Here is a 14,577-nt window from a genome sequence, read left to right as displayed (position 1 = left end):
CTAAAATTTCTGACAGCTTCATATAATAGAGGCTATCAAAAGAACCCACACAGCTGTCCTTAATCCTCCAGACCAAGTTTCAGTTCACTAGAGAGTTTCTGCAAATAAACTTTTGTTAAACAAGAGGTTTTCCCCATCCATTGACAGACTTAAGGTTTGATTTTTCTAAAGATCCTGGTATCAAGCCTTTTCTGCTCAGGAAGAATGCCTATCAAACTGCATATTGTAGCAAATGTGCTAACATTTACATGGAGTGGGCTGGAAAAGGTCTGGTTGTCAGAATTTTCAGGGGAAGAGTTCATCATTGTTTTATCTAATACAACACAAAGTTTTTGCTCACTTAAATACATGGGGATCTAAGTGGTGTTGTAGTACTAAATACAATATTGTAATGCTGCATCTTTGTTTCCTTGGCTCTTCTGAAGCTTTTACAGACATTTAAACATCTTCAGTTGAAGCAGAATGATCAGTGAACTTTTGGAAGACGGAAAGGAAAGCAGAGGTGTTTAATCACAGGCTGGAGTCTGTTCTAAGGCACGGACTGGCAAGCTTCCAAGAATGGTGCACCACAGTCCCCCTTCCTTCCTCAAATTTAGAAGATTAAGCATGTTGGGAAATGTTGTTTTTCAAAGAGATGTTGCCAACCTTCTTCCTAGCAGTGTTCTGCCTCAGGCAAAGCAGATGCTTTCAATTTCTGTCGAGTCCAACCTGCCTCTGTGCAATTCAAAGTCGGACTACGCACCCCCTCACCACCCACACCACAGGTTACTTATCCTGCTGTAATATCATGAGCTTACTGAATTTTGCATAACATCACAGCATCTGAGAGAATACATTGAAGTTGAAAAAGACAATTTTGGAACATTTTGAATAGCAAATCTCTCCCCTTTCCATATATCTGTAAGATCCGAGGAACTGGGTTCAAAGAAATTCTGTGCTCATGTTTTATGAGCAAAGATACAGAATAAACTTGATGATAGTACAATGAAATGAATACAATGTATTATATACAGCTTGTATACTTTGATTTTTATTACAAATGGCTACTGTTAGGGAGACCTACACTTTTAATAATTCTTTCCAGTTAAATGCAGACTAACTAAAATGACTGCTTTGGCACAACAGGACAGCGCAGACTGAAAGAATTAAAATAGGATGACAGACCTAAAGTGGAGGCTGGACACATTTTTATAAGGGGTTCAGAGATGTGCAAGTGGGACCGTATGTGCTCCCTTATCTTGGGGAGGAACATCTGGTGGGACTGTCTATGGCTTACAGCTGGAAGAAGGAAAGGCTACAGGACTGGACTACTTTAGGATGTGACTTGTGAGAAAAGTAAAACAAAGTTCTCCAGCATCTTTAGCAGCTTTTGCGTCATGTCCAATGGTCTTTTCCTTTGTGTCTCTTCCTCTTTCCAGCTTCTCCATTTGATCCCTTGAAAATTTCTCAACATGACACACATGCCTTTGCTCTTGAGCTTGTCTTGCAACAGAAACTCCTCTTTTCCTTGAGGACTTTGCCTGCGCTGGAATCCCTTCACAAGGCATGAAGAACGATGTTTGCCTTCTCTTTCCTCAGGTTTACCAAATGATTAGAAACATCCCTTCCTCTGTGGGCTGTGCCATGCAAGATGCTAGGAAAACAGAGAAATCAAAGGAACAATTATTAAACTAATAAGTGCTAATAAAAAGCTAGCTTCTTGTATTTTCAATCCCTTTACTCAATTTTCAAATTTCAATCCCTTACTCTCTTCCTAGACAAGATAATATCAAATGTCAGTCTTCATTTTAACTTCAGTTGAGCAGTCGTCCCATATTGCAGCAGTACCCTTGAACAAAATCATCGGTAAGTGTATGTGTTTACAGAGAGCACCTATTTTTAACTCTAAAAATATCCAGAGAAATTATTATTTCCATAATTATGTCTTTAGAAAGCAGTGAAGTATCGTTCAAGAAAAGCAAAAGGATAGCTAGAAAAAGGCATGGGCAGCTATGTGCTCATACAATAGTATCTGAGTTGCTTCTGGAAAGGAAATACTACAGAGAGATAATTAGGGAAAATTGCATGACTTTTAAACATGCATACTGCTTATGAACATCAGCTGATAATCATAGATTGCTTTCAAAATAAACATAATTTTGAAGGCATGATGTATGTCTCTCTTGTTTAACCACAACATGTACAGCAAGACAAAAAAGCAAGAAGCAGAAAGCTTTTACAGCTCCTGCAACTGCATTTACAGATGTAACACCTTTAACCTCAACTGGCAAGTATATTTAAATGTTAACATTTTTGGACACGTGAGGTTAAAAACCTTAAAAGTATTTCACCATCTTTGGTCTCAGTTTTTCCCTTCAGCTTTTACTTCACAAAGTACTGAATTAGTGCATGTATCAATTAGGATGATCCACCCAGTTGTATCCTCATAAACTCATACGAAAGCACAAATGTGAGGTAACTGAGAAGTAGGAAAATTTAGCATACACCAGTATTAAGATTGAGGCTATATAGTGTCTTTGGCATCCACAGGCATTTAACACAGTTGGTATAAACCAGCTTTCTCACAGATTAATCATTCTAGCTTTTTTACCATTTCAGCTGTAACATAAGAAAGGCAGAGCCTGCTTAGCTTAGAAAACCACTATGACGGCCTTGTCCACAATCTGCTGTACTAACACCCATGGGATATAAAGGCAACATCCACTACCTGGGTAAGAGGCACTTTCAACTTTACTTGAAATTGCACACAACAGTATAAATAGGAACATCACTTTTCTCTGTACTTACCAAATGAGGTTCTCTCTGCAGGACTGTCAGTCTGTTTTCATGGGAGGCATAATATTTGGTCTTTCAGAAAACAGTCTTGGCTGTCCAGGGAATTTCTCTTCTGGTCAGAGTCCATAGGTGCCTGCGTAGCTTCCAGCTCTGTTTCTGCTTTAGTTTGACCACAATGCTCACTATATTCCAAGAGAGCCTCTCTGACAAATTCAGTTCATCTCCATGCAGCACACACATCCTAGGTAGGTTTTTTCTGAAGGTTTTTGTATTTGGTGCTCTTAATAAATCTGCATCAGGTTTCTTGCCTTTGATACACATTCTTGAGTTACTCTTTCCTGAAGATTTGTTCAGCTATCTAGTGCTGGGGTGGTGTCAGTGATTTCTCAGCTACTGGCAACATAATCTAAATATCATCACTTATCTCTTCACAGAGAGAAAGAAAGCAGGGATGGAGGCTGTGGTCAGTTTTAGAAGTTGAATTTTACAAAACCTGGATCTGCAGCAAAGATGCTATTGATACATTCCAACATCTAAATAGGAGGACAACAGCTGGTCTGAAGGATATTAAAGTAAGTACTTGTGGAAAAGCTAGTAAAGCAGTTTTATGAGCCCATAATTGGCATTTGTTTACATCAGTCTTGTGTGGGTTATTCTGAAACAGAGGTGTGTCACACTTGAAGACAGATAAATTGTAGTTCATTAACACAAACTAGAAGAATATGAGAATGTTGTTTTGTATTAACTTTGAGCATAAAATCTTTCCAGTTTAGACCAGGTCTAAGCTACCATGCAGAAAAAATCAATTTCACAGGTAAGGTCCCAATTGTAGACACTTATGCACACATTTAACCTCGATTTGTTACTAATTTGTATCATTCCTGTGAATGAAAACATCCACTTCTTCAAAATTAAACATAGGTGGACATGTTTGTATGACAAGCTGAATTACAAAAAAGTAGAGACTGCAAAGCAGTATTTGAGTGTTTCTAAGCATATAGTACTGAAATGTTATGTTATTACACAGCAGGAATAAGGTCATACCCAACAGAATCTGAGGGGGGCACTGAGGGGTACGATGCAGATGCTGGGGTGGTCTCTCCTAGGGAGGCCTCCTCCTGTGGTATGGGGTGATGTTCAAAGAACTTGGAGACAAACAGCAAACTGTGAGGCAAGAACAAAACAAAAACAACCTAACTTGTGCAAAACCCAGAAGCTTCACAGTATGAAACTCAAAGACTGGGGGGAATAAACCCCACAAAAATCCTCAGTTGATCAAATTCTAAATTTTAAAATGGACTATGTTAACGCTTTGATCTACAGGATTTGTTAAAAATATTATTTACTTGACTACAGATCAAAATATCATGCCTCAAACATAGTTTTGCAGAAAGTAATTTAAACATCTGCTTCCTCAAGAATGCAAAATGTATACCTATATGTTGAGTACACAAACTTATTTTAAAGCTTGCACTGAAGTGGTGCTAAAACCCAAACGGATCAAACTGTGCTGGCCATAAGTCCTGAGCACAAACTCTAGAGGTGCCCAAAGAAACAGTTACAAATACCAATACAAACCAATACAAATTAATCGATTTCTTATATGAAAGTCTGTTTAGAAGACTTAATAGCCTCTGCTGAAACCAATGAAATAGAACACAGAGCTAGTTTACACCAGATCCTTAACCTACATCACAGACTTACACAAATAGATCAATAATTAGATTCAGACTACATGACTGTTTGGAACATTCTCTTATATTTCTTACCTAGGCATCAAACTCACTAACGGATTCATTTTTCGTTACTGTAAAACCAGTATTTTTTTTCAGACTGGAGAGAATCAACCTGCTTCCAAACCCACATCTAAACATTTAAGGGCACTAGACATTACATAATAAAAGAACCAGTTTTGATTAACAACTGTGAACAATGAGAAGTCTGTGTGATACAGTCAAGTGTTCAGCCACCCCATTCATGCTCCAAAGAAAGGATTTTGTAGTGCAGCAAAAAAAACTGTATGAACTGGTTGTCTGAGCTAGCACAGAGAATATGAATTATGCAGTCTCACTAGGACAGTTGAACTCCTGTATTTCTTTCAAGTATCTCCTCTAACTTCCTGATCTACAGATTTAACACAAGAAATCACTGACAGCTGTAAGCTTAACAAAAGGCTCAACTTGGAAATCAATTGCGGTTACTTACTCAAGTTGGTCATAATTAACACACATCAGTGGCACTTCTGTACTGCAGCGCTGGTGAAATTTATAGCCACACGTCTGACATCGGAATCCCTGGAAAAGCAGCTTTCGACAAAAGTCGCAGAACGCCAACGTGAAGAATGTTTTTCGTACCTACATTGTCAAAAATAATAACAATCAAATAGAGGTCTTCTCTAAGCCTAACATAAGCTATTTGCTTTCACCTCCCTCAAATACACTTACAAGCCTCTTTTTCGTTGTGGGAGCTACGGTTTTATATATCAGTTTTACATAAACGATTGTCTCCTTTTTGAAACAGTCTTCATGCATCAAAATTTCCTTTCAACTATTTATTAGAATTAATGCTTCCCTTCATTAGCAGTGAGAAAAACAGCATCAAATCTGAAGCAAAACAGTGCACTATTATCATGCTAGAGACAAACATTCAGAATTTAGTTGGATACAACCTATAAAAACAAAGCTGCTGAAAGGTTATCTCATCTATCTTTTTTTTCCCGGGAGCCAAATGACATTTCTATCCAACACTCACAAGACTGGAAATATACACAGGCCTTAAAAACATGGCTTCTATGTATGATTATATATATATCGTAATTTTGCCTGGTGAAGCTCAGAAAATGTTTGATTGCAAAATATTATATAAAATATTAAATATTACAGTATAGAACAATATATTGTCTATTAAATAAATAGATATAATATGTAATATAGATATTATCCCCATAATATCTATGTATGATTACATATATATTCTAATTTTGCTGGGTGAAGCTCAAAAAATGTTTGATTGCAAAACATTATATATATGATAATATTTAATATTATAGATAGCAATATATTGTATATTAAATAAATAGATTTAATATGTAATATAGATATTATCCCCATAATATGGGGTGGGGGGGGGAAATGACAGTTTCATTCTCAACAATTTCACAATAGTTGGCATAAACCCACATTCTAGTTGTATTACTACATATAATAATAAAAACTTCAGAAAGATGTTAAAAAAATGTTAAGCCTATGCAAGTTTCCTCTAACTAGCCATAGTAAAAGTAAGCTTTTGGATGTAAAATGGTTTAAGCAGCTTGCAAATAGAATTTTGAGGGTTTATTTAAATCAAAGGTCTTTCTTCTCAATGTGACAAACGTTATTTCCAGGATTTTGTGTGTAGCTGGCACCGTTTAGATGGATTCTGTTTAGCAGCTTCCATTTACTTATCTTGGTGCCTTATCAGGTCAAAACATATTTGTGCACTAGCATCATTGATGATGTCAGCACCGCTCTGGGAATAGTTAGTTCATTAGTTAATTGCTGCTGCAGAGCCAGCAGGGAGGCCTAGAATACATTTTATAGATACAGCAATACAAAAATAGTAGATTATTATTACAGCTCTGCAATGCAGTGCTGATTTAAACCCCCTACATTTATAGATTTTAGAGGGTGTATTCCATCCAAATGTGAAAGTCAAGGGCTACCAAGTAATCTAACATCACTTACTTCAACTATAATTTATCTAATTCACTTAAGCTACTGTGATTAAAAACTTCTTTTGCAATCCTCACCACATCCCACAGATGCAAAATATTACTCAATATTTTTAATTGGAATTTACTAGTGCAAAGTTGACTTAACTCTACTTAACATTTCATAAAAACCAGTACATACAAAGTTGTGTGTTGTGAGTGGCACATTCTCCAAGACTTCCACGTGCAACTCCTCTCCTGTGAGCCAGGAAATGTCAGTGTCCCAGCCAATCGGCTTCTTCGCTCTAAAGTGAACATAAGCCTTTCATCAGCACCCATGTACAAACCCTCTTAAGTCTCTTGCTGAAGATATGAGATCAGGACTGTGGGGGTTTGCTATCCAGTCTCTAAACGCAGGAAATTTTACCGACAAGACATTAAGCTCAGTGCATACCCAGGAAAGCACACCTTCATGGGATAAACTGCATGAAAGCCATGCACTTTTTCAATCAGCTCCCATAGAGGTCAATTCCTTGGTTTCAGGATGATGGATACTTTCTGAACAAATAAAGTACTCATGAAAGTACCTATTCCGTAAGAGTTATAGAAAGAGGGCTAATTTTGTGCAGTAAGATAATCTACTAACTTTCTAGGGATGGAAATTCAATTTCCCTCATCCCCCAAGAACTCTCCATTCAGTTAAGAATGCACTGTAACTGAGTCAAAATCAAAAAGTTAACAAAACCTATTTAATACTTGTTTGGTTAGCATGAGTTTGATTAACGTGTGTTTTGCCAGCAGTCTATAAGCTTTTATTACTCTACATTATGCCTGTCTTCAAGTGATTAAGTCCCTAAATGTTCCCTAAGAGTTTGCTGTTGTTTTTAGACATATCTTCAAGGCATAAATTGTTTGGGAGCAAAGTATCATATTGTTCTGAACTCTGAAAACAAATTCCATGCGTTGGACAGAATCGGCTGTACTGGGTAACTCAAGAAGAGATTCTAAGAGCAATAACCATCACACACAAACCATACCCATCTTGTATTCTGTAAACAGCACAGCATTCTGGAATAAGACCTCTCATCATCAAAGCTTTCTTCAGGCTGTCTCGGACTGTCACTCCACATCTTGCTGGAACCTAGAGGTCAAATACAGAAGAAATTAATCAAAACAAGTTTCGGCTTATCTCCCTGAAGTGATGCAGATATTTTGAATCTCAAGTGCTAAATTCTGTTTTTCATGAAGCTTTACAGAATGCTAGGCAAGAGTTTTTAAAAAGTCTTTTTTTGTTCTGTGGAAACCTTCAATTGATGAATAGTATGTAAGCAACCTAGCTCAGCTAGAAGGGTGAACAAGCTTTAAATGTCTATTAACGTCTGGAACAACATCTTGATCCAACTCTAAAAGTGACTTTTCATCTTGAAAAGCACACAGTAAGCACACAGATAACTAGGTACATCTAAAAAAACTTCAGGCCAAGTTGCAAAATTAAGTGGGCAACATGCAACATTTCATTAAAATGAAAGAACTAACTTGGACTGCACTAAAAAACCATTATGATAAAATGTAAACATTTTATCTGTTGTTTCTCAAACAGAAGGTAAGAACACAAATAAGTGAAATGAAACAATGATCTGAGTCAAGCAGATCATCATCTCTCATTTTAACCTATATTTGCAACTTCATAGATACTTCCCATTTTAAAAACATATAGATACTTCCTATTTGAAAAACGCATTTATTTCTTCTGTTTCAGCATTTGAAAAGTTTAAATATCTAACAGGACAGGAAGAACAATGCAGCACACAAACTAGCCAAATAAAGAAGTGCAGACTATACAAAGTATTTTCCTTGCTTCTATTCCAGTTGTAGGCATATCTTAAAGGAATACGTACAGCATCTCTAGGTAAGCCTGTGATTTATCAGTGTATAACGTCAAAGCCATAAAACCAGAATGAGACATAATCTGGTGATTAAATCTAGTTAAGGTGTTGGGTATCATCCACTTAGTATTTCCAAAACTAAATAGTGAAAAATACATAAATACTTGAGCTGTTAAACACACTGGAACATCTATAATCATAGATAGCACCTCAAACAGGAATCAAAAGAACAACTCACAGAATCAACTAACCAAAAAAGCCTGTCTGGACACCTGAAACTCAAATCTGTCCTACTAGTGGGCTAAGGCAGAGTCCTCCATAGCAAAAAACTCCTTCCCTTGCTGGCCTTGAAGGTCCCAAGCACCACGGGCCTCCAAATGGTAGTGATGGCTCTATCGTAGAACAGGGAAGTATAGCAGCACACAGAACATCTATAAATCAAAGAGCCACCACTCCTAAGGGGAGAACTTGGACCAGAGCTGCTGCTGGACAGTGGGGCTCACGATGCACCAGGGGTGCCTCCACTGTCCTCTGCTTCCTCCCAGGATTGAGGGGTGACTCATATTCTTTCACATGAATTTTGAGTCTAGAGTATTATTGTTATATTGATACAGCAAACCATGTGTTAAAGATGTGGCCTAATCAGCAGAGGGTCCAGGTGACTAGAACAGTTTCTACAGTTCTGTACCTCAATCCAGTTACAGTCCCCACAGATACTTCAGGTCTCCCTTTCCAGCAATCTCTGTTACTTCACCACTGATATCCATAGTGAAACAAGTTCAAACACCAAAAGTATGACAGAGAAATCACAAGGGAAAAAGGGGAAATCAAGAGAACCAGGAAAGTGGTAAAGCATGAAGGAAAAACGGGAGGAGAGAGAAAGGACAAACTTAGGAACTGACCAGGGAAAGCATGTGTATGCTGGGAGAAGGTATTGCCATCAGCAGGTTGGTGGGAAACAAGCAGGAGAGAGGGAAGGTAGACTGAAGAGTTGAGGCAGTGGGCAGAAAACAAAGATACCATCAACTATCATGTAGGGAAGAATTGCTTGAAAGAGCTGGGGAGGTATTGGAAGCACATCCTGAACAGGAATCTTTTCTCCTGTGATTAGGAGAAAAGACAGCTCATTTTGTACAAGGAACACAAGGGGGAAGGGAGTGCCTAAAAGAAGCATTAGAAGTGAGCATAGAGGGAGGAGAGGTTCTAGCTTAGCAGAAAGCTGCAAGGCAGTAAATATTACAAGAAACCAGGCTAGTAAAATGTAGACCTGGGTGAAGGAATAGAACAGGACAAGGAGGAAAAACCAAATAGTGGAAAGGCAGCTAACATGAAAAAGAGATGAAGAGAAAAAGAGAAGAGGCCTTATGCTTACTGGAAGACATTTTCTTCCTCCAGCACTGATCCTCCATAAAAGGCAACAACACTTTCCAGTACCTCAGAAAACAAAGATCTGCATCAGGCACCTAAAAGTTCCAACTTTGTAAATTACACTGGTGTAAAGAATATCACTTCAGATGAATTTTTTTTGTTGTTTTAATGTTGCTGAAAACAAGATTTATCAAGTTACAAGCTTCCTATTAAAAGATCAATAAAATCAGGCAAGCTCTCAAAACTTGGCGAATGGAGGTTGCCTACAGCAATGCAAATGCAATAGGAGTACAAAAATTGTACATTAAGCATCCTTCTCACTTAGCATTTGCTGTTCCTCAGTATGATTTCCCCAAATCCCCTTCATTAAAATCTGAGCCATATTTATGCAACTTGGAATTAGAAACATGGGTAGAACATTTGTTCTCTTCACTGCCATTTGCAACAAGATCCAGCTAAAAAAAAGTTAGGGAACTGTTTTCATTGCTTTCAAAAATCACCAGTATCCTGAATCAGCATCACACTTGGGAACATTCTCTTACAGAACTCCTAGGCAGAGGAACAGAAGGCCAAATTAAAAGAACCAAATACAAGAATAAATCTCTGTAGTATTGATTAATCATTTTCCCAGACTGGTACAGTACGGTCTATCACCATCTGTGCATGTAGCCCTTCAGCCCCCTCCACCAGTCCCTAGGAGCACCTGTTGTATAGCAGAAATCTCCCCCTGGAAAGCATTCCCACTAAAAGCTCTCTTTTTCCTCCATCCGTTTCTTGTGCCCAAACCATTGCAAAGTAAATGAAAAATCCCACTCCAAGAAAGAGATCTGGAGAGCAACTGAATCTTAAGAAAAGAAAGCTAAACCGAACTATTTCTTTCCAGTTAACAGATGGGCTCCTGAAGCAGGAGTTGCAGAAGACCTTCCTACTAAGTCCCAGGTGGAAGGGGAGCATGTGGTGGAGGGAGGGCATGTGGCCCTGTAGGCTGGGAGTGCAGGGCCCAGCAGCCCTGGAGTGGGGCAGACCCTGACACGCCAAGCTCCCTGCCTGCCTGCCAGAAGCCAGCAGCTCCAGCATAGCAGGCAGGCATCCACTAAAGTGGGGTTATCAATTTCATCAAGAGTTTTGACAGGATTCCCACAGAGCATTGTAACCAGATGGTATCAGTGTTTTTTGACAAAATCCCCGCAGGAAAAATACAGATCTACTCCAAAACACGCACCCTTATGACTAATCCAGTAAATTGAATAAAGCTTACATTTTAACAAAACAAAGAATGCTTAATATAATTTCAAACTCATTTTGTCTATATCCATCCATTAGCTTCTGATCCTTTTGTTTTGTAACTAAGAGAATCTAAACACATTTCACAGCTCATCAAAAAGCTCAGGCAGTCTGGGTTGCTTGAGTGGACGGTAAGGTGGATCAAGAACTGTTGGAATGACAGAGACCAGAGAGTGGTGATCAATGGAGTCAAGATGGAGGCATGTGGCCAATGGAGTTCCACAAGGATCAGTTGTGAGGTCAGTCTTACTCAACTTCTTCATCAATGATGGGACAGAGCGTACCTTGAGCAAGTTCACTGGTGACACCAAACTGGAAGGACTGGCTGATTCACCATAAGGCTGTGCTGCCATTCAGCATGATCTCGACTGGCTTGAGAGTTGGGCAGAGAGGAACCTCATGAGGTTCAACAAGGACAAGTGCAGAGTCCTGCATATGGGAAGGAACAACCCCATGCACCAGCATAGGCTGGGGATTGACCTGCTGGAGAGCAGCTCTGCAGAGAGAGACCTGGGAGTCCTGGTTGACAATAAACTAAACATGAGCCAGCAATGTGCCCTCGTGGCCAAGGCCAATGACATCCTGGGATGCATCAAGAATAGTGTGGCCAACAGGTCAAGAGAGACTGTCCTCCCCCTCTACTCTGCCCTGCTGAGGCCTCATCTGGAGTCCTGTGTCTAGTTTTGGGCTCCTCAGCTCACAAGGGACAGAGAACTTCTGGAGAGAGTCCAGCGCAGGGCCACCAAGATGATCAAGGGACTTGAGCATCTTTCTTATGAGGAAAGGCTGCGGGAACCTGGGCTGTTCAGCTTTGAAAAGAAGAGACTGCGAGAGGACTTCATTAATACTTATTTGAAGGTATATGACAAGGGGATGGGGCAACACTTTTTTCTGTAGTATCCAGTGACAGGACTAGGGGTAATGGACAAAAGGTGGAATACAAAAGGTTCCACTTAAACTTATGGAAAAACTTCTTTACTCTGAAGGTAAGGGAGCACTGGAACAGGATGCTCAGGGAGGGTGTGGAGTCTCCTTCTCTGGAGGTTTTAAAAACCCATCTGGATGTGCTCCTGTGTGATCTGATCTACATGGACCTGCTTTAACATGGGGGCTGGACTAGGTGATCTTTAGAGGGCCCTTCCAGCCCCTATAATTCTGTGACTCCACTTCTGTGATTCTGTGAAAGAGAGTGGCCTATACAATACCAGGGAACAGTACAGAAGTTGCCAAAACGGACTGCAAGATGTGTTCAGTGTGTAGGTTAATATATCAGAGGAAGTAATTTATTTGTGCATTTTGAAGTGAGCTAGCGACTCAGGAAGACACCAAAACAACAGGCTCAACTTTGTAAATGTGAAATGAATGAAATTCTAGGCTCCAAAAATCAGTCTTACTACCTAAACAGATTAAACAGAACTACAGCACTGAATTTCCTCATTTCTTCTAGTCATGTAAGCTATTTCTACGGACAGTAAGTATTCATAACAACACTGGCTGATATATATTTAGTACTGCAGCCACAAGCACTTAAGCAATGTATAATAAATTGCTTATTTCTGTAAAACAGGTCATTCCGAATTCAGTAAGAAATTCAGGGCTACAGCCCTAAATAACTCTTACATCACTTTTCTAACATCAGAGCAGAAGCTGGCATAGTCTCAGGAATTTAAAAATGCTTCCTTACATCACTGCAGTTTCCAATATTTTTTGGCAATAAAGAGACTCACAAGCACTTAAAAATCAATGTAAAGGTATTCCCTGAGAGTGGAGAGGCCAGATATCTCTGAATACCTCACATCACACTTTCCAAAACTGGTTCCATTTCCTCCTTGGCCTAGCACCATAGTTCAGCTCACTTTAGCCAAGTGGTATGCATATATGTACGTCGGGAATGTGTAACATCCCTTAGAGCTTCAGAAAAAAATCTAAACAGTTAAACAGAGTACTGAGTACAGTACCAAGAATATTCCAAGTAGTATATGGGTTTTGAAATATCCCTTCAAAAGTACTGATATACTTAACACATATACCTTGAAAGACCACGCTTTTATCCTCTATTACCTATATGACTGAAAAATGACAGTAACATGCTCACAGAATTCAATCTGTTGGGAGACAAATAAGCTATCTTTTTGTCAAAAAAATAGTTTTGTCTTCCCATGTATTAGGTTTTCTGGTAAAGGTCCAGACACAAGGTCCACATTTAGTTTCTCTTCTTAGGTAAGATGGACAAATGTTTAACCAAAGCAGTCAGTTTTTACAGCACTAACAGATAAAATTAACACCCTCTGCGGCAAAAATCATCATCACTGAACATCACATCCTCTATAACACAAAGAACACTGCTTTTAGACATGGCTAATTCTGAATTACAGGGTGTGACGTGCTAACCAACTTCCAGGAGAAAGCAGAATTTAAGAATATATATTCTTAATGAAGCACATTATCAAGATAAATTGGAGACAATTCCACTGCATTACATCTTGTTTCCAAGGGAAGTTGAATAGAATTTACCCATTTTACAAAGCTGTTGCCATTCCATCAAATAGATCCCATTTAACTAAAAAATACATTGGTTACCAGCACCCACTCACACCTCCAACACAATTAGAGAGTACTCATTTGTAAGAACAGTATGGACTTATTTATGTCAATACAGAAGTATTTGCTACCGTCACTGAGCTACACTGGATCAAATCTGCATGCTGTCATTTTTAAAGCTATTGAGGGGCAGCTCTCAAACTGTGTTCAGAAGAGTATTGGTCATTTGTAAGGTAATAGTAGACAGTGGGATCACCATCTTAAAATTTTAGCTAGGGTGCCAGAATTTGTGAGGGCTTACAGTGATGCACTAATTGAAAAGTGATGCACTAAAGGGGAAAAAAGAGCTTTAGACTTCAGACTGCAAGAGATGTTCACCTAGGAAAACATCCATAACCACTATATGAGAATCAAAACCCAAGGTTTCTGTTCTAGTGACAAAATTCACCTCTCCCAACCAAAACACAAACACATTAGAAATTCAAGTTACTCATCTGGCCTGGAGTTCACTTGTGTAATGTCCTGTCTGAGATGACCGCTCTCCAAATGCTTTAAGGGAGGGGTATACAAAACTATACTGTAGAAGAGCTAGAATTCACACCGCTCTCTAAAGTATTACAATTGATCCTAAAAACAGACGGGTACTTTGCAGACAACGCACACATTCTCTACAAATATTGAAGTTGGTTAGTTTACTCAAACAACACAGGAAGCCATGAATTTAAGTATGACTTACTAGACATGGAATTAAAATTTCTCCTGAGTATTTTCAGATTTGAGACTTGCGTTCCATTTTGTTGAGTGCACATGAGGTAAAGGAAACACACTCCAAACAATAGTTTCTACTATCACTCATTACTTTCAATAGACAGTGTATCACTAAGCTCTCCTTACTTGATGACAAGCCATTGATTGTTAGCTTTCAATATTATTCAACTTTGCAATCTAGGATTGTGTGTCAATGAAATTGGAGGAGATTAAGTTATTCTCCTTTCAACAGATACTGCTTTTAATTTATCCACTACTGAGTTTAGT

The 14,577-nt window shown here is 38.8% G+C and overlaps 1 protein-coding gene across 3 annotated transcripts in view; it reads right to left on the bottom strand.

Moving 5' to 3' along the window:
* Positions 1-14,577, bottom strand: part of BRAF (B-Raf proto-oncogene, serine/threonine kinase) — an 85,147-nt gene that overhangs the window by 34,334 nt on the left and 36,236 nt on the right. For 2 of the 3 annotated variants that reach the window (XM_062010915.1, XM_062010906.1), the window contains exons 4-7: positions 7,501-7,604; positions 6,666-6,768; positions 4,981-5,129; positions 3,820-3,939 (exon numbers count right to left, since the gene is read on the bottom strand). In XM_062010915.1, coding sequence (XP_061866899.1) covers positions 3,820-3,939; positions 4,981-5,129; positions 6,666-6,768; positions 7,501-7,604 — 476 coding nt within the window. The remainder of the gene's footprint in view (positions 1-3,819; positions 3,940-4,980; positions 5,130-6,665; positions 6,769-7,500; positions 7,605-14,577) is intronic. The other variant, XM_062010925.1, reaches the window with a different exon arrangement.

Source organism: Colius striatus, chromosome 1 (genome assembly GCF_028858725.1).
Source record: "Colius striatus isolate bColStr4 chromosome 1, bColStr4.1.hap1, whole genome shotgun sequence".
NCBI classification, from domain to species: domain Eukaryota; kingdom Metazoa; phylum Chordata; class Aves; order Coliiformes; family Coliidae; genus Colius; species Colius striatus.
Note: the sequence above shows the minus strand (reverse complement) of the source record. Positions and strands in the feature narration are given on the sequence as shown.